This window comes from Hyperoodon ampullatus (genome assembly GCF_949752795.1).
Source record: "Hyperoodon ampullatus genome assembly, chromosome: 7".
Taxonomy (NCBI): domain Eukaryota; kingdom Metazoa; phylum Chordata; class Mammalia; order Artiodactyla; family Ziphiidae; genus Hyperoodon; species Hyperoodon ampullatus.
Window position 1 is genome coordinate 94930948 of NC_136920.1, and position 25287 is coordinate 94956234.

The 25287-nt window shown below is 56.7% G+C and overlaps 1 protein-coding gene across 5 annotated transcripts; it reads left to right on the forward strand.

Annotated features, from left to right (window-relative positions):
- Positions 1 to 687: 687 nt before the first annotated feature.
- On the forward strand, positions 688 to 24811 carry USP2 (ubiquitin specific peptidase 2; the record flags this gene model as incomplete). Of its 5 annotated transcripts, none has more annotated exons than XM_079707619.1 (12): positions 688 to 732; positions 21776 to 21826; positions 22354 to 22477; positions 22647 to 22758; positions 22857 to 22967; positions 23127 to 23191; positions 23377 to 23480; positions 23569 to 23649; positions 23784 to 23862; positions 24088 to 24195; positions 24383 to 24503; positions 24724 to 24811. In XM_079707619.1, 12 exons carry the CDS (start codon positions 688 to 690, stop codon positions 24809 to 24811), a joined length of 1089 nt encoding a protein of 362 aa, XP_079563745.1. The 5 variants fall into 5 exon arrangements, with proteins under 5 accessions (XP_079563745.1, XP_079563742.1, XP_079563743.1 ...); XM_079707616.1 differs by lacking the exon at positions 688 to 732 and adding an exon at positions 8953 to 9720; XM_079707617.1 differs by lacking the exon at positions 688 to 732 and adding an exon at positions 18299 to 18445.
- Between the last annotated feature and the right edge of the window lie 476 nt (positions 24812 to 25287).

Here is a 25287-nt window from a genome sequence, read left to right on the forward strand (position 1 = left end):
TGGGAACCGCAAAATTTCAAGTTTCCTTTCAGCTTTTTCTTGAAAGACAAAAGAGAATCTCTTCCACTGACTCAGTGCCACCGTTTACCCACTCAGGGAGGCACCATCAGTCACTGGTCTCGTGCGAGTAAAATGAGCAGAGAGTAGAGAAAGAGCAGCGAAAAAGAGAAGAGGCGGAAGAACTGGCCCTCTCCCAGCCCGGTGGGAAGGAGCGGGAACGTTTAGCCTTCCCTAAAAACTGAAAGCTGATCCATACGCCCTGGGGTTCAACTCCTGAGCCTTCTCCGCATGACCCTTCCTCTTTCCCAATACCTTCCAGCTGTCCCGTCGTGTCATATTCAGGTGCTCCACCCCCTCCAAACTCGCGTGCCTTTCCTCCACGTGGTTCTCTGCATATCTCGGGCGCCTGAGAGATCCTGGCCGGGCGGGGCTCTAATGACGCCACAATAGGAACAGGCCAATAGCAGTGACGCGTCTCGGTGACGCGAGACGCGGGCTGTCGCTTTGCCTGCCCCGGCGCAATGAGGCAGCTGCCCGCTGGGTGGCGCCAATTTCCCAGGGAGGTCCTCTCCGGGCCCCCTGCGGAGGTGCGGGAGAGGCGGGCAGGAGCCGAGGCCAGGGAGCCCTCTGCGTCAGCTGCTGCTCATTGCGCTGCTCCAGTACCAGCCGGGACTCACCCGCAGCTCCATGCTTGTGCCCGGCTCGACTCGTCCGTCTTCGGGGAAGAGGCAGGTACGTGCCACCTGTCTGAGACTGAGGAGGGGGGATGCAGAGGGCAGTCCCTTTTGAGGCTCAGAAAGTGAGGTGTCAACGACAGCCTGGGCAGAATGGGCACTAGAAATGTAGGGCGAGCGCCAGCTGCGCTGAGGATCTCCAGCTGTGGGTACCAGTTGTATGGGGGGGGCGGGGGCCTGCCAGCTGACAGCCTAGGGTGCCGGGAAGAGCCATCTGTGTGCTGATCAGTGTGTTCTAAGGAAACGGTGCTTGGGCAGGACCAGGTCTCTGAGGCCTGTGTGGGATGTGGCTGAGAGTGCCGCCTGGACCCTGACAACGCCCTCCCCACGTGTGCGTGGCAGCTCATTTACTCCCTCCTCTCAAAGCTCCTGGGGGCTGTCTCTGGTCGGTTTGCCAAAGAGGGTGGGGTGGGGGGAGGGTAGCAGTCAAGTGGAAGAGGAGATTTTCCACCAATCCCAAACCAGAAAGAGGCATCTTTGAAATTCTCACCAATCCCAAACCAGCAGCAGGCACGCGGTGCTCCAAGGCAAGTAACTTACACTTAACAGTCTAAGGAAGCTCTGGCCAACCCATTCTAGCTAAGGTGTGAACATCTACCTGCTCATCTGGCTGCTCTTAGAATGGGCCTGAGCTGGATCCTGCTGATGCTCACCTCCCCAGGCACAGGCATGAGAAGGTCCCCAAGTCGGGGACGCATAAAGTGGAGGAAAGGAGAGCTGGTTGGGCTGGGGTTGGAGCAGCCACCACTCCTCTGATGCTGTAAATGATGCCAAACTGGAGTCGGAACGAGGACTGGAATGAGGGCCGGGTACGAGGGCGTCCTCTGAAGTGCATCATCGTGACCTGAGCTGAGTCAGTAGCCTCTGCTGAGACAGGGTGGAGGCACCATCCCGGGTACTCCCAGTCCTCAGGGAGAGCCATCGAGAAACAGGAGAAACAGACTGGGAGCAGACAAGAGCACCAAGGCCCAAGAGGTTAAGAATCCAGCAGCTTCCTCCTGTGCCCTGCCCAGTCAGCCCCGCTCCGTGCTCGGGATCCTGAGCACTCCTACAGGTAGAGTGGACACACCAGAGCAGCCAGCCTTGCTCCTGGTAGCCTGGGGGAATCTGCACTTGCTATATTTTTCTGGGTGGAGGAGGAAGGAGCCCAAGTGGGCCTGGGCCTTCTCTGATGGGTGGACTGGACATCTGGGAATAGGGCAAGCCTCGTTTGCCTTGCCAGTTATGGGACATGGACCAGCTCAGAAAACCATGGTGCTGTTCTCTGGCATTAGAACAGAGTACTCCCGCAGGGGGGCCTGGAGGCCCTTTTCTCCCTAGCAAGCTTCACCCGGGAGGTACTACTACAGATACTACCACTAATTATAATAATGAGTGGGAGTATTCAATATAGTAATAATCATCATTTATTGAACTCTTACTATGTGCCAGGAAATTTACAAATATTATTTAACCCTCACACCTGTGAGGTATATCATTATTATTGCTCTTGCTTTACAGACTAAATAAGGTCCAGACAGCTTAAGTGACTTGCCCACTGTCTCAGAGCCAATAAAAGGGAAAGCCCCAGAATACAAGCCCAGGCCTAGAAGTCCATTATAAAAGAGTTTGGACTGGGAACCTGAGAGGGGTCCCTCCTGCCTCTGCCTACCTGTGTGCCCTTGAGTGAGCTGCTGTCTGCCTCTAGGTCTCCTCCATTTCAAAACTAAAGGAGGTGGACTGAGGCTTCCTGCTCTTCTCCAGTTCAGGGACGGACACCTCTTTCTCCATATTTTTGCCTAATCCCACCTGCCTCCCTCTACCCTCTTTCCAATTGTTTCCTCTTGAATCCTCCTTCTGTTCCATTTCAAAACGCCTCCTTTCAAACAGTCTCGTAGGATCTCCTTGCCTGGCACTGGCCCACCTCGAGGGGAGGGCCTGCCACTGCCCCTTTAATTCTCCCTGGGGCTTGGAATGCCAGCGAGTGGAGCTAGCCATCTCCGTGAGGTCAGATAAGATACTATATATATCGGAGTCGGTAACCTGAGCTCCGGATTACCCGGCCCGAGTCGGAGCCCTGCCTCTGGGCTGGCCACTGCACTCCCTGCCCTGCTGGGGAAGGAGAAGCCCCCAGATCCTGTCCAGTGTCCCCAGACACAGGTCAGTAACTGCCCCTTTGATGTCCGAACTTCACAGGGCCGTTGTCCAGAGGGCCCTGGACTGTCTGTTTGAAGGAGCCCTGTCTGTCTGGGGGAGCATGTGAGAGGCCACCCCACCGGGCCTGGTAGGTGCTATGGACAAGACCAAGGGCTCAGAGGCCAGGAGGAGGAACAACGAAGCCCTAGAGGAGAGGGAGGGAGCCTGGGGCTCTCCCCTGGGGTGGGTACCAGGAGAGTGCCTGGAAGGGAGGTGGTTGGAAAAGAGAATTTAAGGGTTCCAATACTGCCCAGGGGCCCATATCTTTGCCTTTTCTTGGAAGTGTAGAGATGCCCACCCCCTCCCAACCCCAAATTAAGGAGCGCCCTATAGAGACACTGCCCTAAGCCCACCCACGTCTTCTCCTCCAGGCAGGATTCTGGCTCTAATCCCCAGTCTCTTTATCTTACCTCTTCACCCCCTCCCAGCCCTTGGGTAACTACTGGGACCTAGAGAGACTGAGAGGGACCCACTGCCCCTTGGATGACCCCCTGCCAAGGCATATTAGGCACTAAAGTGGTGGGTCAGTGGGGTGGGTGCCAGCCCCTGAGAAGCAGAGCCGCTAGTGGCAGGCCGGAAGGGAGCGGGCCTGAGGGGAGTAAACAACTCCTGGACTGTGAGTGCACAGATATCCCTCACCCTGACCTTCCACTCCACCTGTATCCTCTACTTTGGCCGGGACATTCCTCGACCTAGGAATTGACACTTGTGTGTAGGCAGTGCCCCAGCAGCTGGGCGTGCGGCTTGGAAAGTGTAGATGACAGGGCCCCTCTCTCAGCCCACTTTACCCTTCAAGGTCAGCTGTCTCACTGCCTCATTCCGATGTTGTTAGCAAGCGGCTTTGGGAAGCTCTGAGGTCACCACTGTGGAGGTTCCCAAGCACCTAGTGGAACTGGCTGGGATTCCCCACTCACCTGTCCCGGACACCTGAGTAGGAGGGAAGGGACTAAATCCAGCTGAGGCGTACCTCTGAAGCCCAGCTAGGGGCTCTCTATCCAGGCAGTGGCAAGGCCACAGAAGCTGGCACGCCTTTACCCCAGAAAGGAGAGCAGATCTGGGCAGAGAGGGGCCGTGAAGGCTGCTGGGATGTTGGGCATCACCCATCCCCTACCGTGGGGGCCAGGAGTGCCTGGGATTCCTGGGGAGCAAGTCCCTCCCCTGGCTGGGCAGGTTACGGAGCCCTTCACGTGAGCAACAGGAAATGACAGTGGCTGACGTAAAGGGCTGGTGGCCCCAGGAAGATAGGGTTCATTTTAACCCCTGACTCACCTAGTCTGGGTACCTCGGGGGGTGGGCTGAGCTGCAGCAAGGGTAGGAGGCTGGGGGGCATGTCCATAACCAGGCCTTGGGCCAAGGGCCCTGGCTGGGGCCAGATGCTGGTGCCAGGGGACATGAAGGAGCTTGGCATCATGGGTGAAATGGAGGCCTCCTGGACCATGTCTCGGCCGATCAGCATCGTACTGGGGCTCAGGTTGCACCTGGCTTCGCTTTCATTCGCCTGCAGTGGAAACTCGAAGGGCAGCTCCTGCCGGAGTCTGAACCTGCTGTGCTGTTGCCTAGACAGTGCATGCCTGGATCCCCCTCAACCCCGTGCTGCAGGCCCCCCACCCTGTGCCAGCTCAGGGAGAGGCCAGGGAAGTGAGAAGGGACGTGGGGGGTTGGCTTCAGGGCAGCTGTCAACAGACAGAGCCCAGGTAGGTCCCAGTCCAGCTCCGCCACTGCTCCCAGTGTGACCTTGGGGAAATCCACATCACTTCCCCGAACCCTAGTTTTCTCATCTGCAAATGGGCATAATAATAGCACCTGTTGCTTAGGGCAGTCGTGAGGATTGAGTTAATACGCAGAAGTCTTAGTGCAGTTTTAAGCTTTAATAACTTCAGAAATATGAATGCTAAATGCTTCATTTGAACGTTTCATTATTTAAATATCTTGTCTATTTTTTTAAATTTTTGAATGAAAATATTTTGAATTTCAATTTAACATAAAAAAATTAAACCTTCAAATGATATTTGTAAGCCAGGGGCACAGGGAAGGCTGTATGAGTGTTGGACTTCGGGCTGCTGAGAAATGAGAGGCTGCCCGAGAAGCACTCAGGGTGATGCCTGGTCCAGGGGTGCTCAGTACCTGCTGGCGGGGCAGTGGCCAGCTGGCTCACTCATCCTTTCAGGAAGAGGGATGCCACCACACCTCCCAAGAGAGGGAATCTGAGCAAAGCGAGAGGGAAGCCTGGCAGAGCAGGGAAAAGCTGAGGGCCCTGGTGAGATGGCACGGAGGAGGAGGCTGGCAGGGAGGCTGCCCTGCTGTCTGAGGTGGCGGGCACCTGGGGAGGCACTGCCTGGAACCACATGCCTGTACTTGCCAGCTCTGGGTAAACAGTGAAAGGAGTCGGGCAGCAGGGGCCCCATGCTGGGCAGGGAGGGGGACGGGGGATCACAGCCAATCGGCTGGCCTCCCACTGCCCCATGAAAGGGCCATTCAGTTCAGGCCGTTCCTTTGGCAACAAGGAGACTCGTGGCCATGTGAGTGCCCGTCCTGTCCCTGTCTTGCGCAGCAAGGCTATAGCCAGGGCCCCGGCCCACTCTCCCGCCCGGGGTGCGTTCTGCAGCCTCCAGGGACAGCCGTGCCAGGTAATGCAAGGGGCGCCAACCCAAGCTGTCTGCTCACCTGAAAGATGCTGGCGCTGTCCTCAAGAGTGAAACTGGGGGTTGGGGGAGGGGATAGGCATGCTCAAGGCCTCAGCCCCAATAGGGACCCTCTCCCCAGACAGGGGAACTGTAAACCAGCTGCCAGCGCCGAGAGGCAGCTTCCAGGGGGCTGTTAGTGATGGCATGACCACCTGAGACTGCAGGGAGGGAGAGGTCTGTCAGTTGCCTGCCAGATTGAAGTAGACAGGAGAGAGGGACTTAGGAGCCCTCCTGCGATTCTGGGGACTGGAAGGTGTGGCTCCACCCCCAGACCCCAACCCTTCCCAGTGTTACTTGTGGGCCATCCCAGGGCCGTCTGTCCCCGTCTGCTGCACCTTGTTTGGCCCCAGCACTTCTGCGTCAGCAGGGCCAGGAGAGGTCGCAAGCTTGGGGCACTGCCTGCAGAATACCAATTGCCTGGGAACCTCAGTGTGGGGAGGCGTAGAGAGGCCCGAGGGGAGGAGGTATGAGCCCCTGCCCTGGTGGGGGTGGGGGTGGGGTGGGGTGGGGTCATATCTGATTGGCTGCCAGGTGTCCCAGAGCCCAGCTCCTGAGACCTGGAGTCTCTTTGACTTTGAATTATTGATGGCGCTCTCCAAAGTGAAATCGAGCAGGACTGGTCCCACGCCCCCGCCCCCTGTGCCTCTTTCTGTCTCTCCCCCTGGCCTCTCTCGGCCTTCCTTCTCTTCCTTCTCTGGACCCCAGAAAGCTAAGCAGATGGGAGGGAAGCTTGTGGTTTCCCCTAGCCCTCCTCTAGTTCTCTTTTCCCAGAAAGGGGTGAAAGTCGTGCTGGAGGTGGGAACACAGTGGGGAGGGAGTGTACATGAAGGGTAGGGGGCCTCCGGGCCAGGCAGGAAAAGGGTGGACAATAACTTATAAGCCAGGCCTTTCTGAGGCCGGCCTAGACTGAAAATGGCTGGAGGTCTCTGGGGCCTCTATGGCAGGTGCCACCTGCTCACCTCCCACCCCTGCACCTATCTCACGCCTTACATGGACTGAGTTTCTAGAGCTCTCTGCCTGGCCCTCAGCATTTGAGGCTTGGCACCAGCTCCTCTCTGCCCTAATGGGCTGGGGCTGCGGCCTAGGGCAGGCTGTGGGCTGCCCGAGCCACTGGCTGCCGAACAGCTAGATTCTGCCCACTGCCCGCTCATCCGCTCATCTCCCTGGGGGCTGCTGGGAGAAGCCTGGTGCCCGGGGCTGCGGTCAGAGGCCCGCCGGGCAGGAGACAGCCAGCCCTGACATTATTACAGGCCTACAAAGGGAGGAGCCGGGCTGCCTGGCGGGGCCTGGGGGAGGAGATAATAACCACTGTCATTGTTGAGAGCTTTCACATGTTATTATCTCATTTATTCCTCGCAACAACCCCGTGAGGCAGGAATCGTAATGATGATTATTATACTAATTTTGCAGGTGAGGAAATTGGGGCTTGGGAGGTTAAATGACTAGGGCAAAATCACCCCCCTAGTCAGCCACGGGGCGCGTCACAACTGGCCCCTGCGCACACTCCTCTGAGAGTCCTGGACGACTGTGCACCCTCACCGCCCCAGGAGCCCCCCAAGAGCCCCTGCTGACCCTCAAGGAAAGAGGCCCGATCCTACCTGCTCCTCCATCCAAGCACCTCTGCCCTCCAGCTCCATTATAGATAAAGCCTGCATGTTCACGGTGATGGAGGGACTCTGGGGGCCCCCACATGAGCCTAAGTGTGATGGGGGTGCTGAGGCGAGGTAAAGTGGGAAGACCACTGGGCTGGAAGTCTGAGAGACGTGGACGCCAGCCCTGGGCCTGCTGGTGCGTGACCTTGGGCAAGTCAGTTGTGCTTTTCCCATTTGTACAACAGAGAACTTAAGATGGATGACCCCCTCATCGAGTGGACACTCTCAGATGCCCAGGAAGGGGCTGACGGTCCTAACCAGTCTTAATTGGCTGGAGCATGCACTGGACACAGCTGACTCCAAGTTCCTGAAAAACAACTTGGGCAAACATCTTACGGTTTAGTCTGAGTAAGATCTGGAGGATGTGCAAGTCTTTTGTAGCAACAACTAAGGCGACCTTAACAGTGAGGGTAGGTAACGGGTGCAATGCATCTAACTGATAATCACCCTTGTTTCGGCAGTGGGGAAATCTGGGATGGATTCCCAAATCTGATGTCTCTGCTGTGAGACTTGGTTCAGGCTGTTTCGCCTCTGTCTGCTTCAGTGTCCTCTATGTAAAGTGTGGTCATGGCTGCCCACTCCCTGGGACCTTGGGAAGATTCAATTGGATGATGGATGTGGAAATGTCTTCTTTTACTTGTGGTAAAATATATATGACATGAAACTTAAAAAAAAAGATGGATGACCCTTTAGGGGTCTCAAAACTCCTCAATTCAGAGGTTCTGTGTTCCTTCAGTGGACCCACCCCAGCTGCAAGGACTTGGGGTAGGGACAGGAGTGCTGCCTGCAGTGCAGGATTTTAGCCTCCAGGGGGCCCCCTTTGCACAAGTCATTATCACCATGAGCAGTTTGTGATGGGTGCTGGTAGGGGAGAACCCCTGGGAGGCCACAGGGCCCTGACTCCACTTGAAACAGAAGTCTTAGATCAGTGAAGACGGTGGGCTCTACCACACGAGGATCCCCCACCGCAGCAGGTGACCATGTCCAGGGAAGAACTCTGGGATTGGGTCTGGAGACCAAGGTCAGGCTCCTGGTCAGCCACTCATCGCCACCTCCCGCAAACCGCATGGGCCTCCTTTTCCTCATCAAGGATCTGACCAAGTGATCCTCTCAGGTCATGCCAGCTCAGTCAGTGTAAGATTCGCAAAAGACTCCTGCTCGTCCCATAGGTCAGAAAGCAGGGGAGTAGTCTTAACTCTCAGAACGTCCAGCGTCTCCAATCCAGGGGGTGAGGGCGGTGGCATCCCCCCATCTCGGGAGTACCTGCAGAAGCTGAGGAGAGGAAGCAGATGGGACCTGGGTTGGAATACTGTTTGTTGCTTGAAGGGCTGCAGAGGTAGGGCAGTCCCTGCCTCACCCTGGGGTCTTTGAGGGGAGCAGTTGGAGTGGCCAGGACCTCCTGAGACTGCTTGCCCGGTGTGGTTTATGAAAGCCAGCTCAGCTCTCATGCTTTCCCTGAGGTGTGAATGCATGGGTGCGTGGAGACCTGCATGCCTGTGTGCATGCGCGCAAGTGCAGAGGTGTATCTCAGCGGCGGGTCAGCCTCTCGTGGAATTAGACTGTGTGGTCCCTGGTTGAGGTCTGGCCAGCTGGGGACGGAGAGCAGGTACAGTGGGAGCCTGACCCCCGGCAGGGCCCTCTGACAACTGCTTTCCTTGTCTTTCAGCCCATGAGGCCCCCAGTTCCCACTGAGTGCCGCCCTGAAGGATGTCCCAGCTCTCCTCCACCCTGAAGCGCTACACAGAATCGGCCCGCTACACAGATGCCCCTTATGCCAAATCAGGCTATGGCACCTACACTCCCTCCTCCTACGGGGCCAACCTGGCTGCCTCCTTCCTGGAGAAGGAGAAGCTTGGTTTCAAGCCCGGCCCCCCCACCAGCTTCCTCACCCGTCCCCATACGTATGGCCCCCCCTCCATCCTGGACTATGACCGAGGCCGCCCCCTGCTGAGACCCGATGTCATCGGGGGTGCTAAGCGTGCGGAGAGCCAGACTCGGGGCACCGAGCGGCCTTCAGGGAGTGGACTCAGCGGGGGCAGTGGATTCCCTTATGGAGTGACCACCAGCTCCCTCAGCTACCTGCCCATCAATGCCCGCGACCAGGGGGTAACCCTGACCCAGAAGAAGTCGAACAGTCAATCAGACCTGGCCCGGGATTTCTCCAGCCTCCGGACCTCAGATAGCTACCGGCTAGACCTGGGCCGCGGCCCCATGCTGGCCCGCACGCGCAAGGAGCTGTGTGCCCTGCAGGGGCTCTACCAGGCAGCCAGCCGCTCGGAGTACCTGGCCGACTACCTGGAGAGCTATGGTCGCAAGGGCAGCGCACCGCAGGTGCCCACCCAGGCCCCTCACTCACGAGTCCCTGAAGTCCTCAGCCCCACCTACCGACCGAGTGGCCGTTACACGCTGTGGGAGAAGAGCAAGGGCCAGGCCCCTGTGTCCAGCTGCTCCAGCTCCCCAGGGCGAAACACCATGGTGAGTTTGCCCGAGGGACCCGGTGATGGGCTGGGGAGGCAGCACTGGTGAGGAAAGGACTCCCAACTTGACCCATGATCGAAGGCAGAGGTTTTTCTTCCCAGGCCTCACAGTGGCTGCTCCTGCAGCCCAGGTGGGGATGAGCCAGGGAAGTAACCTCAGCACGTCCGGTGCCCTCATGGTTTGATGCCTTGCCCAGGGACTTTCCCACTCTCCCCAGGAAACCCACTTCATGACCTGTGCACTCAACGATGGCCCAGCAGTCATCTTGGAAATGCTCAGCTACCCTCATGTACACTGGGATTCTTATCCTCTACTTTCCCACCCAACATGCCAGGGTCCCCCTGCAGGCCCTGCCCCATCCTGGACTGACTGCTGAGGCCCCCAGACCACCAGAGTGCCCCGTGGTAAGAGAGGCCCCCTGGCCCTGATTGCATCTCTCCTCCTGCTCAGGCTTTTACCTCCCAGTCCAGAGACGTGGCTTAACATTGGGACATAAGACATCAGGAGAAGAGGGTCTCTCCTCTGATGGACCCTGCCTGGCTCAGGACAGGGTGTCTGGACAGGAGTTGTTCTCATGTGTCTTTGGAGAAAATGATGCAGAACTTTTTGTCTAGGGCTTTAGACGATCCAATCCCTCTCTACTCCAATAGTGCCTGGGCTCGAATAAGGGAAGAGGCTCTGCTGTTGACAGAGTAAGGGCTGGCATGGCCCCACCCACATCTAATCCCTGAACACACCTCTCTTGGGGCACTGACTACAATTCTGCCTTTTCTGTAGTCATTAGTTTACCCATTAGATGGTGAGCTCACAGGATGAGAAAGAAATCAGATCTCTAGATCCCTCACCATGTGCCTAGCTCGGTGTAGAACTCAGCTGACGTGCTTATCATGTGGATGGATGGATGGATGGATGGATGGATGGATGGATGGATGGATGGACGGACGGATGGGTGGATGGATGGATGGATGGATTGGTGAGTGGGTGGGTGGATGGACGGGTGGGTGGGTGGATGGATGGATGGATGGTCGGGTGGATGAGTAGGTGGGTAGATGGACAGGCAAGCATATGGGCAGGAGAACTGGGTGTTGTGTTGCCTTCATTACTCTATGTACCCTTCTCCTACTCTTAGGACACGTGTCTTTTGGAAACAATAGCTATGCCATAGCAAGAAATGCTGCTTAAGGGGCTTGTCCAGAAAAATGGAGCAGGGGTGCAAGATAGGGGTGGAGCTTTGAGGCACGGATCTTGAAGCTTGTCATAACTAAAGGTCTTGAGAGGACAACTTTGATACCATTACTTAGAGAGTCTTGGCCTTGCTGGGCCGTATGTGAGGTGCCATGGGAGATGCAAAGGCTGGTGCCTCCCAGAGCGTTCAGGCCCTGAAAGGGCAGGGCTGGCTATGTCGGAGGGACGAGGAGTGGCACACGACAGAGCTGGCCCGGGAGAGAAAGACATGCTCTCAGGGCACGTGCGCTTGGGGTGGAGCGTGATTCACTTGAACAGGTCTGGTGTTGCGCATCTCAGGGACAATCAGAAAGCAGCTCTCAGTGGAGGGGCTTGGGTGCTAGAGGCCTCTGAGGGGCGCCCTCCCTTTGCTCAAAAGAGAAGGCTCTTTTTTTGGGGGGGCGCTGCGTTGGGTCTTTGTTGCTGCGCGCAGGCTTTCTCTAGTTACGGTGAGCAGGGGCTGCTCTTCGTTGCGGTGCGCAGGCTTCTCATTGTCATGGCTTCTCTTGTGGAGCACGGGCTCTAGGCATGCAGGCTTCAGTAGTTGTGGTGCGTGGGCTCAGTAGTTGTGGCCCACGGCTCTAGAGCTCAGGATCAGTAGTTGTGGCACACAGGCTTAGTTGCTCCGCGGCATGTGGGATCTTCCCAGGCCCGGGCTCGAACCCGTGTCCCTTGCATTGGCAGGCGGGTTCTTAATCACTGCGCCACCAGGGAAGCCCGAGAAGGGCTCTTTACGGGGCTCAGTGTTCCTCAAAGTGGGGTCTGCAGACTGCCTACCTCAGAATCACCTGCACAGCTTAACAATTCAGGGGTCTGGGCCCCACCCAGGCCCCCCCCACCGAATCAAATTCTCTAGGGACAGTGCCTGGAAATCTGCCCTTTTCACCAGACTGTCAGGTAATCTTCAAGCACACTGAGGTCCGAAAACCTCCCCTCCACAGACTAAACTGCGGAGCCACTCTCAGGCCCAATCCCAGGAGAGCAGGGCTTCCTCCTTCCCACTCAGGAGTATTCCAAACCTCCCTGGAGCCTGCTGCCCCGCACCCCTTCCACAGGGGACACCCCGGCCCCACCTCCACCCCCAGGGCCAGGGTGAGGGGAATTCTGAGAGCGGACCTCAGAGGAGTCGCAGATTGACCCAGAGCAAACTCAGCCACCCTAACGTCCCTCCTCCCGTCCAGAAGCAACCCACAACACAGGGAAGTAGCCAGCAGCCCGACAACTGAGCTAGCGTTTCACTGTGAGCTCTCACTCCAGCAGATGCTATCAACTGGGAGAGGCCCCTCGTGGGCTCAGTGGTGTAAGACCTTGATTTAACCTCACCCTCACCCCTCTAACCTCACCCCTCTCTCTCCTCACCACCCTCACCCTCGCCTCTGGAGTTGACCACATCTTGCTGGCGTGAGAACATCCCTGTTCGTGGGGCCTGGACCACTTCTGCCTAGAACCAGGTCCAGTTTCTTTTCCGATCTCCATCTGGGGATCTTAACTGTCTCATTCATTCATTTACGGTGCTCGGCTTACTAGCAGCATAACCTCAGAGAAGTTCCTGAACTTCTGAACCTGTTTCCTCTGTAAAACGAGAGCAATCATAGTTCCCACTTCATAGATTGTCGTGAGGAATCCAAGGTTGCGTGTGAAAGGGCCTGGCACGGAGTAGGTGCTCCATACACGTCAGTCCTCCTTGCCCCCTTCCAGGTGCTCCGGGAGGCAGGAGAGGTGGGAGCCATGGCCCCTGCCCTCGGGCATATGCACAACTAACTTGGGGAGATTAGTTCCAAAAACAGTGGCAGTAGGAGGCCTCCCTAGGTGTTTTGCAGCGTCATAGGTGATGGGGAAGGGAGAGGTCATCGAGGCTGGGATGGGATGGGCTGCTCTGACCGCTGGAAGAACATTTTGCCCCTTTAACCTTGGTCACCTCTCACCTGAGCTGTTTCCTCACCCATGAAAGGGAATGGTCATGCCTGCCCCGCCCACCTCCCAGGGATGTCAGGAGGTTCAAAGCAAATAATGGATGTGGAGGAATCTGAAACCAGTAACATGCAATGGGAGAGTCGGTTTAAACTTAAGGGGGGAAAGGAGATGATGGAAAAGAAGGGGCATTTGGCAGCTGACTAGAGTGGGGGAGGGGACCACCGTTGGGAGGAACAAAGGTGAGAAGGAAGTGCATCCTGGGGCGGAGCCAGCAGGATCTGACTCCTCTGGGGCAGCCGTGGCCCCAGGGCTCTCAGGGTAGCTGACCTGAACTACAGTTGAAGTACAGTAAAGGGAGGTCACAAGCAGGGCCGCCCACCGGGGACTAGAACAGGTCTAACCAGGCTCAGTCCCCTTGTTAATAGTAACAGCCCACATGAACTTGGACGGTCACAGACTCAGCTGAGCACGGGTGAAGAACTGGTGTAGGGGGACAAGAATTCTGAATACCCCCCCCACCCCACCCCCAGCTTGCTTAAGTACCAACAAAATGCCACTCCACAGAGGGTGCAGCTCAGCCTAGGACAGTGAGGGCTGCCCCAGGCTCCACCTTATGACAGACTGGAGAGGAGGGAGGTGTGTTGGTTCAGAACTGATTAAAAAAAAAAAAAAAAAAAAACCTTTCACTACCTTCAGTGGGGACTCCAAGCCAGGAAGCCAGGCCAGGTGAGTTGGCCCTGCAGAGAGCCAGGGGCCCAAGCACCCAGCCTGGTCACGTCCCCCCTCTGCCCCACCTCTCCTGTTCCCTCGGGCCTATGGAAGGACAAGCTGTTCCCACTGAGCCCTTCCAGGGCTGTGCTTTAACCCCTACAATCCATCCTAATCCTCCTCCGCTCCACCCCCTCCAGCTGCTCCCTCCCCGGCCCTGGCATTCTGCCTGCTGGCCTCAGCCCTGCCGAGGCCACCCTCTTCTTTGCCCAAGAAGAGCCAGGGTTGGCCTGGGGCCCTCCAGAGCACAAGTCACGGGCCGGGCATCTGCTGTTCAGATGCAGGGCCTGACCCGGCCTCTTGCACACCCGTGCCCTCTGCTCTGGGACCTGTTGCTAGGAGCAAACGGCCTGGGCACCTGGGTCCTATTTGCCACTGGGGCTGCTGACTCATCTCACAAAGCCTCGGGTTCCAGCTGTTCAGTGACAGGGAGATTATATAAGCCGAGGTCATGTGATTTTTCTCTCGGGTGGGACTTTGGACTTGACTGCTGCTAAGCAGTAGGGGGAAGGGAGGAGCTTTACTCCAAAGAGAACAACTTGAGGACAGTAGGGGCTGCCCAAGGGCTCCTGGGTGAGAGGTGTGACCTTCCTCCTCTCTGTCCCCTGCCTTCTCACTGTTTACTCAGCCACGCTGAACTGCATCCCTGCTGTCTTATTTGTCCAGCTTGGCAGCCTGAGACCCTGGGGCTTGTCCTCACCCACTCGGCCACCCAGAGGAGGCTGAACTTCCTCAGGGCCTGAATCTGTGCTGACAGCATAGGAAGGTCACACAGAGGAGCCCTTAAGCCAGAGGGGTCCCACAGCCAGGACCAGTACTAGCTGCTGAGAAAGAAAGGGCAGTCGGTTTGTAGTCTGTGGTTAGAATCAGGCAGACACTGATGTCTCCAGCCCTTGAAGACCGGCTATGGGCTATGACCTGGCCGGTGGCCTTGGTGCTGCCTTACCCAGGCTCGTTTTCTCAATCAGTGCCCCGCACTGTGCTCCCTGCCTCCCCCTCCACCCCGCCTCGGGGATGTCTCCATGAGTTAATGTGGCACACGGGTGGGCTCAGCAAGGCAGAAGTTAATCCACGCCTGGCAAAATGTTCCCTGCCCCTGGGAGAGCCGCTCCACTGACCATCGGCTACAGAAATGAAGAGCATGTTCAGGGCCCAGAGCTGCACACGTGGCCCCCTGCACCCTCTCACCTCTCACCTCACCAGTAAAACCTGGTGCCCCACACAGAGGTATAAACGAGAGAGGGAAGTGTGTGGGCCTCTGGAATCCAGCTGGTTCAGGCCAGACTGCCCAGGGGCTCAAAGGAGTACAGAGCTTTTGGCCTCCTGGAGTCTGAGTGATGCAGGGAGGCGGAGCTTCCTACAGACCTAGGTACCGCTCGCTGGCCCTCCCTCCCCAAGGGCACTCGTGGGCTGAAAGCCAAACCTCCTAACAAGGACTCTGAGCCCCTACCAGTTCAGTCAATCAGGCCACCAGTCTGTCCCGTTTGCGGTGGTAACAGCAGGTGCGCCCAGGAGCAGGGCCTAAGCAGTGTTTCCAAATCCAGGACCAAGCTGCCCACTAAGATCTGAGGGAACAAGGTATTGGCCGTCTTGCCTTCGTAGAGCTAACCCTGACTTTAATTTATCTAAATACTCCATCCATGCCAGGAAGGATCTGAGGTGAGAAAATACCTACGGGGGAGGCAGGCCAAGCACAGGGTCTGAGAAATGGCCCTCTCAGGCTCCAGGAATGAGCCCTGCAGAGATCAGCTCAGTGTGTCTGAGGCAGAAAGTCATGGAGCCAGAGCCAGATTCAGATCCCAGAAGACTATATGCTTTACTCACCCCACTTCACGAAATGGCACTGAGGGGCAAGGGATTCACGGGGGCTTGGCTAGTTGAGAAAGGACCACGGTTCTTCCTCGGTTGTGTCCCGCAGCCGTCAGACCTGCCTGACAAGATTGGACCCTGTGTGAATTCGTTCCACCCCGGCTTCTCCAAGGGCTCCCATAGGAGCTTTCCCCAGCTGAGCCTCCCCTCTCCCAGCAATGCCCCTAACCTCCCGCATCCCAGGAAAGATGGAGAGAGCTGGCAGAATGTCATGATGTCCCGGGGTGGCTGGCCTACGTCATGGGCAGACAGGCCAAATGCTCCAGGGGGTGAGCACCTGATAGACAGCGCTTCCTGCAGCTCACTTACTCAACATGCAAACCCAGACTCGCCCCACCCTCTGAGGCTCAATGGGACTTCCAGGATGGCCAGCAGAGCCTGCTCTGGCCCCCTTTCATGATGAGCTCAACACCTTTATTAAGCAGCCACTAAGAGAACCCACAACCCTGCCCTTCAGGAGGTATCAGTGTGATGGTACAATCAACACACAAGCTCAGACCACTTACAGAAGCCTTAGAGACACTTATAACACAAAGATAAACATATTTAAACAAATTCATACCGTGGAAACTGAATGCTATTAGACTGGGGGTATACAGAGATGGTGTTTCGAGCTGGGTGGAGTTCATTAGAGAAGGCTTTGTGGAAAACATGAGTTTTGAGCAGAATTTACGGGTTGGTAACGGGCAGAGAACAGGAAGGGCATTCCAGAATCTCCTGGTAATTGTTACTAGCATGGGTTTTGCTGTAGGATGGGTCTGGGTTCAAAGCCCCACACTGCCATTTACCAGCTATGTGGTCCTGGAAAGTCATTTGACCTCTCAGGGCTTAAGTTCCTTCATCTAGAAAATAGAGGTAATAGTTGCTACGTCACTGTGTTATTATGCAAGTTAGCTGGGATAATATATATAAAGCACTTAGCAGTGCCTGGCATTTAGTAAGTACTTCATCGGTGGCAGTTTTGTTTTTTAAGCGAGAGAAGGCAAGTGCTAAAGCAGGTTGGTTGGCAGCGAAGATCAGAGAAGAGTGAGGGTGGTGACAGTGGTGTCGTCCAACCTATGGATGACAGTCTCACAGACAGGGCTACCTGAGGTTTCCAGAATGGATAGAAGAGTCGTTGTTTCAGGGCACGGGAGTGATGTGATGAAATGCAAGCCTTGCTGCAAGACAGTGTGGGACTGGCTCAAAAGGGTGTGGTTAGGAAGAAGGAAGCATGGAGGAGAAGGCTGTTGCATTTTGTCCAGGGTCCAGGTTTGGTCACCCGGCAAGGACAGTGACTGTTGAGATCACCCCTCCTAACATCAAGCCTCACTTATCACCCAGGAGAACGCCCTGCAGCTCCTGCCACCTGCGCACTCCTCCCACCACCGCTGCTGGAACACACAGGGGCAACCGTCTGTGCTCCCCCCTCAGTAGCACAAAATTGCTGTTCTGTGGGAGGCCTGGGGTACAAGCCATACATGCGTCCTGGACACACTCCCCATGTGGCTGTGGTCGTGTGTGCCGTGTGCGTGTACATGTGGGGATGACAGGCCAAGGGAAACAGAAGGAGGCCACAGATGAGTAACAGCACACACTGCTGCCTCCCAGAGTATTTTTAAATGCTAAAAATACTGGCTAAAAATAGCCATCAAGCTCCAAACAAGATACTTTCTCCAGGCAGATTCTGTGTGGGTCCCTGATAGGTGAGGGAGGTGGAGCAGCAGAAATCTTCAAGCATTGCTGCCCTTAGGGTCAGAGGAGTACACTCACCCCACACCAGCTGAGCACCTATTTCTCCACCGTGGTGGTACTTTCTCCCCATATCCCAAAAACAAATCAAAATTTGAGATTCTAGGAGAGATGGAGTTGGGTAACTGGGTAGAAGAGGCCAGAAAAGCTTCCTTCCTGGGGCCAAAAGGTATGGTGACGTATTGTACCATATAAAAATATGGGCATTGCCTCTCTTGACAGTGGGCCAAACTAGGGCTGGAGGGAGGAGGGGTGCTCAATGCCGAAGCCGTGGAAATCTACCTTCCTAACCTGGGCCCTGTGACCCTCACGGTCTGTGTCGATGTTGGGCTCCAAGAAAGCCCTGAATGCTGAATCCCCCCTGAATGCTGTGCAAAAGTTTGTGCGTGGGTGCATTTTTCCCTGAAAAAAATGAGTACAGAGCTTTCATCGGGTTCTCAAAATGATCTGCAGCCCCCAAAAAGTTAGGAATCGTTTGCCGCCTTGGGGGAAGCTCACCCGGCTGACACTCGTCCTTGGAGACGTGTCCTCTGCGGGCCTCAAAGACAGTTTCTCAAGTCCCAACCCCGAGGTGGGTGCCGGACTCCGCGCTCCTGTCCTGCCGGCCCCCGGGGGCTGCCAGGTCTCTGCGGCCGGCGGGCTCGGTCGGCGGCAGAGGGCTATGGGCAGCCAAGCGGTGGGCGGACCCGCGGGAAGCGCGGGGTCTGGCGGGGGCTCAGCCTCGCTCGGGTCCGCGTGCTGGCGCCCGGGGGCGGGGCCCAGCGGGGGCGGAGCTGGAGCCCTGGTCCCGCCCCAGCGCTGACGTCGCGCGGCCAGCGGCGCGGGCGGGGCCGCCAGTCTGCTAGAGAGAGAGAGCCGGTGCAGGGGCGGTTGGCGGCGTGCGCCGCGGAGGTTGAGGCGGAGGAGCGTGCGGTCTGCCTGCCGTAGCGGTTGCCGCCGGGCGCCGCGGACGGTGTCCTGTGGCGGCCTCGCCGGCCTGGGCGTCCGGGCCGTGGGATCGCTCGGTACTACCCCGCGCCCCCTTGGCCAACGTTAGGCGAGGGGTCGAGCCCGCCACCCGCCCGTCAGCATGCGCACCTCGTACACCGTGACCCTGCCTGAGGAACCCCCCGCAGCCCCCTTTCCCGCCCTCGCCAAGGAGCTGCGGCCGCGCTCCCCTCTCTCCCCTTCCCTGCTGCTCTCCACCTTCGTGGGGCTCCTGCTCAACAAAGCCAAGGTACGCGGGGCCCTTCTCCGGGACCCCCAACGCCGAGGGCTGGGGTTCCGCCTCCTCCCCGGGATGCCCTCCCTCCCGCCCCCTGCTGCCGCGCACCGGGCCCGGGCACGGAGTGTCCTCAGCCCCCACCCCTCCTTTCCCAGGGTCTCCCGGCAAGGAACGCCCCTCCCCGGGTGACCTCACGCTTACTCGCGGCCCCCTCCCCTTGTTGAGGTCCGAGCCCCTGAGTCCTCCGAACCCCCCTTCCCCTTCCCTCTCGTCGACTCCGGCACCAGGTGGCTCTTGGACTCTTAATTCCTGGCACCTATCAGGACAGGTGCAGGAAAGCGTAACCTTGACTAGTTCTCGGTGTGTGAGGGAACGGGCAGCTCGCTGGACTCCGCGGGCGTGACTCCTCCAAGGCCAGACCCAGCAAGAAAGGCTGGTGGGAAAGGGACCGCCTCCCCGACACTCAGCCCCAAAAGGCCCTTTCCCAGAGGGTCGGTAACAGGGGTCCTTTGACCCCGTGAAGGGCAGAGGAGTTGCAGACTGGGAAAGAGGTCAACGTCCCTTCCCTGCCCAGCCCTCCCCAGTTCAGCTAAGTGGGCACTGGATCCCTCAAATGACGTAGCCGCCCCAGAGTGATGCTGGGGCTAAAGGCTGGGCACTGCCCCCTTGGGGAAGAGAGAAGGGGCTAGAGCTTGACAGGTCTTATGTAACAGCACCAGCTCCCGTGTTGGCAGTGTGTGCACTGCCCCGTGCCAGGGCCACACCAGGCTCCTTGGCTGCAGCCAGGACTCATGGCTGACCCTCATGGCACAGGTGAAGTAAGCTGGAAAGCCCTTTCCTGGGGTTTCGAGTGTGAGGACACAAACCTCCATCAGCCTTTCTTCTATGGCCCGTGTTCCCAGATGTTTCCCCCGCGTTAACATAGAACAGGCTCTTATGAGCCCCCTGCTCCTTCCCTGGGAGGCGAATGCCGTCTCTTTACTGGCGTTGGAGGTGGCATCTACCTTCTACAACAGTGGTTGCTACTGAGTCAGATTAGGCTTGCTGATGGCTAATTTTAAGGAAGTTCTTGACCCGAACTTTCTCCGCTCTTTGCACTTGAGTTCCAGCATCCCAACTGGAGTCATTTCCTTGTCTCCTGGTGAGAGGCTGGCTGTTCAGGGTCTCTCCCAACTTCTCCAGTTTTGGCCTCTCCCTGTCGGCCCTGAGGTAGAATTGTTTTTCCTGTAAGAAAGGTCACTCCTGGGACATTTTGTTTCTCTCTGGAATGGAAACTGCTGACTTTCCCTGCAGCTCCTGATTTCCTATTCATGGCAGAAGAATATCTGGCTGGGCAAAGAACAGTCCTGCTCTCCCCTGCACTCCCACCCCCTGACTTCTGTTACCCAGCCGCCTTCTACACAGAGTGCTTAGAAATTGGCAAGCAGTTTTGAGCTCAGGAAATTTTAGACAAAGGCACAACCCAGAACTAAGAGGGTCCCAGCGATGCCTTGAAGGAGCCTCCCCCATCTCTCCACCCGCCAGGCCGCCGTAAGCAGGGGTAGCTCCTCAAGCATAGTAACCGTAGATCGTGACCTGTTCTTCTTGACCTTCCCTCTGTTGGGTCACAGTTAAAAGTGTCAACACCACAGGAATGCTTCATTAGAGAGATGCCTCCAGTCTCGCACTGCCCCACCCCCACTAGTGCTGCGTGACTACTGCCTCAGCCAAGGGCCCACTTTGGTGGACAGTGACAATCACCGGCGGTAGAATGCTTTGCTTCTGTGGCCTGTTTAGACAGATGTTGTCTGAGGCACAGGGGGTAAGAACTAATAAAGCACTGCCGGAAATAGGTGTAAGAGTGGGTGTTCTGGGAAGAAAGAGCAGGTACTCGGTCGTGGGCAGGCTTTCACGTTTAGTTCCGAGTGGGCAACACGGAGACGTCAGTGTTTTTGTTGGGCCCCATGTCTACTTCAAAATGCTGATGAGGTCTTTGTCCAGGGAATTATCTCTGTTGTGGCCCTCTGACTGGAGCATCAGAGTTTATTGAGATTGTCATGAAGGTAAGATTTAAATTCTGTGTTTGGGGCCATACACTGCTGTTCTTCAGCGGGTGCTTATACCCCACCTGCTGCCAATAGGCGTTTCTTTCTAGCTGCAGGTGGACAGCAGGTCCCTCTGCTGGTTTAGGTATTTCCTTCCCTACCTATTAGTGTTAGACCTAAGAATTGGCAAGGAGGGATCCTCCCACTTGTGGGATCAGCGGGGCAATACCTGAGAAAGGCCCTCCTTCAGCCTGCCTCTCCCCAGCCCACCCCCTTCTGCTGACAACCTCACGGGCTTTGAGCTGCTGACAGCACACGGCATGAGTAATTTTAGCTGAGTTATTTCAGGCTCCTGTTCTGATCAGGCTTGAGCTGGCCCCACGCATGCCCCAGCCAGTGTTGCTCCGGAGTTGCCTGCTCCCAGGTCCCCTCCCTGAGAGAGAGGGTGGAAGGTTCATCTGTAGGCCGATTCTGTAACCCTTTGAGCCTGAAGGTTTTCTGACTCCTTGGAGGTTGGGCCAGGATCAGCCAAGAGACCTGGACAAACAATGCTCAGAATCCTCAACGGAGCACCTGTTCTCTCTCCCACCCCCTCACCAGCCTCCACAATAGGGACCAGAGCAAGAGTAGCGCCTTCAGCCAGGTGCTTACCTCTGCTTGGCCGCAACCTGCCATCAGAAGGATTCCCAGCCAGTGGCCGGTCAGGGTGTTGAAACCTGAACCAGGCGAGGAGGATTCTCCCAGGCTTTAATCAGCCCTCAGGAGCTGAGCTCAGCTGGAAGGAATTCCACCTGTCTCTGGCGATTCAGAAGGGCAGGCCAACTAGACTTTTTCCCCAGCTGAAGATCTAAACTCAGTTGAGATGTTTTGTCATTGAACTCTTCAAGACCTCCTTGAAGTGCTCATTATGACAGCTGCTTTAGATATCAGACATCTCAGGATACTAATGTAGGTCATTTGAGAGAGTGCCTGGATTTGGGACCTGAAATTTCTTGGAGCCAGGTATATGAACTCCTCGTCTCTGGCTCTAATCTCCAGTCTCCAATATGGCAGAGAATGAAAAGTAACATAAAGATGGGGGAAAACACGTCGTCGATAAAAGAAAGCAAAGCCTTGAAGAATATTTTTGATGTGTGTTGAAAATGACAGGCATTCCACACCCCTCTTTCCTACAACGTACGTAGACTGAAGTTGAAGAGAGAATAATGTGTGTGGCTTGATGCCAGTGGCTACAACTGGCAGAAAGTTGCAGAGAGAACCTAACATAGGCCGGGCCTCTTCCTTCAGCCTGAGTATGCCGCGTGTTCTTTGCTTACAGAATTCTAAGAGCACCCAGGGTCTGGCTGGTCTTCGAAACCTTGGGAACACGGTGAGTTCTTCCTCGCCCACTTCGTTCCTGAGGCCACTCCCTACCATCCCAACTGGGGCTGTCTAACCAGAGTCCCCTCCTGGCTCCAGCTGACTCCCTCCCTACCCGCTAGGCCAGCTGGTACCTGCCCTTCCTGGCTGGTGTTTTACAAAGTTGCTGAGCTCCTCCTCAGCCCCGCCCCCAGCAGGAAGCCCTGCTAAAGAGGAGTCGCCCTTTGAACTGGCAGCTTAGCTACTTTCCTGGATCCTTCTCCTCGAGGACAGCCATCACTTCCCACCCACTTCTGTCCAGCTCCTCCACTCCCTTTTGTATTTACCACTCCTCTGTGGTAAATAACCAGTTACATCACCTGTGCCAGCAGTGGGACCTTGCCTCACTTCACCGCTATACTGACAAAAAGAGGCACTTGAGGCCGTGGGAGGATTCATTTCTGGGCCAGATGGACCCGAGGGCTCTAGGTAGGAAGTAACTAGACATGCCAGCCAGGGTCTTTGTTCCGCGGCTGACGTGCAGGTGGTCTCTCGCAGTGCTTCATGAACTCCATTCTGCAGTGCCTGAGCAACACCCGGGAGCTGAGGGACTACTGCCTCCAGAGGCTCTACGTGCGGGACCTCGGCCACAGCAGCCGTGCACACACAGCCCTCATGGAAGGTGAGGGGCGCAGCCCTGCTCCCCCTCAGCACGCTTTTCCCACTCTGTGTCATGTGTTCCTCTCCTATTTCTCTTCGGCTTCTTTTAGTTGGGACTCTAGTTTAAGAATTTCTTAGAGAAAATGGCCTAGCTGTCCTCCACGCCCCTCTCTGCCCTCTCCTTCCAATAGAGTTTGCAAAACTAATCCAGACCATATGGACCTCATCCCCCAATGACGTGGTGAGCCCCTCTGAGTTCAAGACCCAGATCCAGAGATACGCACCGCGCTTCGTCGGCTATAAGTAAGGGCCTTGGGGACGTGACCTCCCCGGGGTGGGTGGCGGCAGCAGCAGGTTCTAGGGGCCAGAGGTGTCGCTCACTCCCTCTTCTTCGGGTTCAGTCAGCAGGACGCTCAGGAGTTTCTTCGCTTCCTCCTGGACGGGCTCCACAATGAGGTGAACCGGGTCACAGCGAGGCCCAGGTCCAACACTGAGAACCTCGACCATCTTCCGTAAGTAGGAGGAGAGTGCTGGGGGCGGAACTACACAAACTTCTTTGGGGGTAATGATTTGGGGAGAATTTTGGATATTAAGGATTTAGATCCCTAGGCCTTTAAACTTATCATGGTTTGAGCTCTGACCCATTGTCTTCCTCTCTCTCTGGGTCCTAGTGATGATGAGAAAGGGCGCCAGATGTGGAGGAAATATCTAGAACGGGAGGACAGTCGGATCGGGGGTAAGTGCGGGCCCAGGGGGAAATGCCTGCCTTCCCTGCTAAGTGCTTTGCCTGAGCAGAGCATGAGAAGCCCATTCTCCCGGGGACCCCTCCTGCTACCCAGTGCCCAGCACCCAAAGGTCTGAGGCAGGAGCGGTGAGAAAGGAGACACAGTGTTTAAGCATCGCATGTCCGTCTCTCCCCAGATCTCTTTGTCGGGCAGCTGAAGAGCTCCCTGACGTGTACTGATTGTGGTTACTGTTCTACCGTCTTTGATCCCTTCTGGGACCTGTCTCTGCCCATTGCTAAGGTACGCACCCCTGTCCCCCTGCTTCGGAAACTCCCGCTCTTACCCTTTCATGTCAGTGACCTCTGACCTTCATTTTTCTCTCTCCCAGCGAGGTTATCCTGAGGTGACATTAATGGACTGCATGAGGCTCTTCACCAAAGAGGATGTGCTTGATGGCGATGAAAAGCCAGTAAGTCACCCTCCGTGCCAGCGCAAGTGCATCTCCCTGAGCCCTCTCGGGGGCGGACCAGCCTAGGAGTTGCTGGATTCGCCTGTTGGCCTCTCTCATGAGTCCTGCCCAGCTCTGTCTGTCCTGTCTTTCAGACGTGCTGTCGCTGCCGAGCCAGAAAGCGGTGTATAAAGAAGTTCTCCATCCAGAGGTTCCCAAAGATCTTGGTGCTCCGTATCCTTCAGCTCGTCAGGGCAGGGACTTGACATTAGAGAGGGACTGATGACAGGGGCCCAGGCGAGGACCAACAGAGTAGGAACCTCAGAGAGTCAGGCGGCTTTTCTTCTCCCGCGTGCCCTCCTGTTTCCTGAGAAGCGCAGTCGCCCTCAGGGGCCCTGTCTCCTGTTCTCTGACTCTGTTCTCGCCACCCTGTCTCTCCTTGACTCACACCAATACCAGATCTGAAGCGGTTCTCGGAATCCAGGATACGAACCAGCAAGCTCACAACATTTGTGAATTTCCCACTAAGAGACCTGGACTTGAGAGAATTTGCCTCAGAAAACACCAGTAAGTATTTTTCTGCGCTGGAGGTGCAGAACCAAGGCACAAGTGTCTGAGATACAGCGGGGAGGCCGAGAGGTGGAGGGACGCTGCTAAGGAGTGAGACGTGGAAACTGGGAGTAGCGGCAGGAGCGGGGGCGCCCGGGGGGAAAGGGATGCCTCGGGGGCTTGACGCCTTGTGCTTCCTCCTCAGACCACGCTGTTTACAACCTGTATGCTGTGTCCAATCACTCCGGAACCACCATGGGCGGCCATTACACAGCCTACTGCCGGAGCCCGGTGACAGGCGAATGGCACGCGTTCAATGACTCCAGGTGAGACAGGCCTCGGGCGCGGCTCCCGGCTGTCAGGCACCTGTACCTAACCCGGAAAAGGTCAGGGCCAAAAGGGGTGTAGCTGTACATTTGAAGACCCTCCAGAAGAGGGTGGCCTCGGGTGTCCAGTAGATCAGAGACGGGCCCTCACGCTCCCCCAGCCGCTCTGTCGCGCCATGGGGCCCCGTGGCCGCCAGGCTGACCTGTCCTCTCTCCACAGCGTCTCCCCCATGTCCTCCGGCCAAGTGCGCACCAGCGACGCCTACTTGCTCTTCTACGAGTTGGCCAGTCCGCCCTCCCGCATGTAGCAACGAGGAGCTACATCTCATCCTTCCCCGTGGTGGCCCTACACCCTACGTTTTTTTAAAAAGACAAAAAAAGTCAAAAAAAACCCACCTGACTAATAAGCGAAAAATAAAGGAAAGTGAAGCTGCCGAGCAGGAGTTGCTGCAGCCTGGCCAGGGTCTGGAGTGGGGAGCCTGCTGCCCCCGAGCCCCGCCTGGCAGGGAAGATCGGCAGGACACGGACTGAGCCAGCACAGTGTCCCTCGGCTTCTCACGTTTGCATTTGTAAGCTTGTGGTTTCTTCCTGTGTGTGATTAAACAACAGCCGTCTGTGGGGAGAAGATCCTCATCCACAGGCCCACTGGCCGAGGCTCCAGCCCCGGCCTCCCGGAAAGACAGCGCCCTCTGGAGCCTGCTGGGGAGGATCGCCGCCCGCCTTCACCGGTCCAGGAGCAAGAGAAACACCCATGAGCCCAGAGCCCTCGTAACGCTGCTAACTC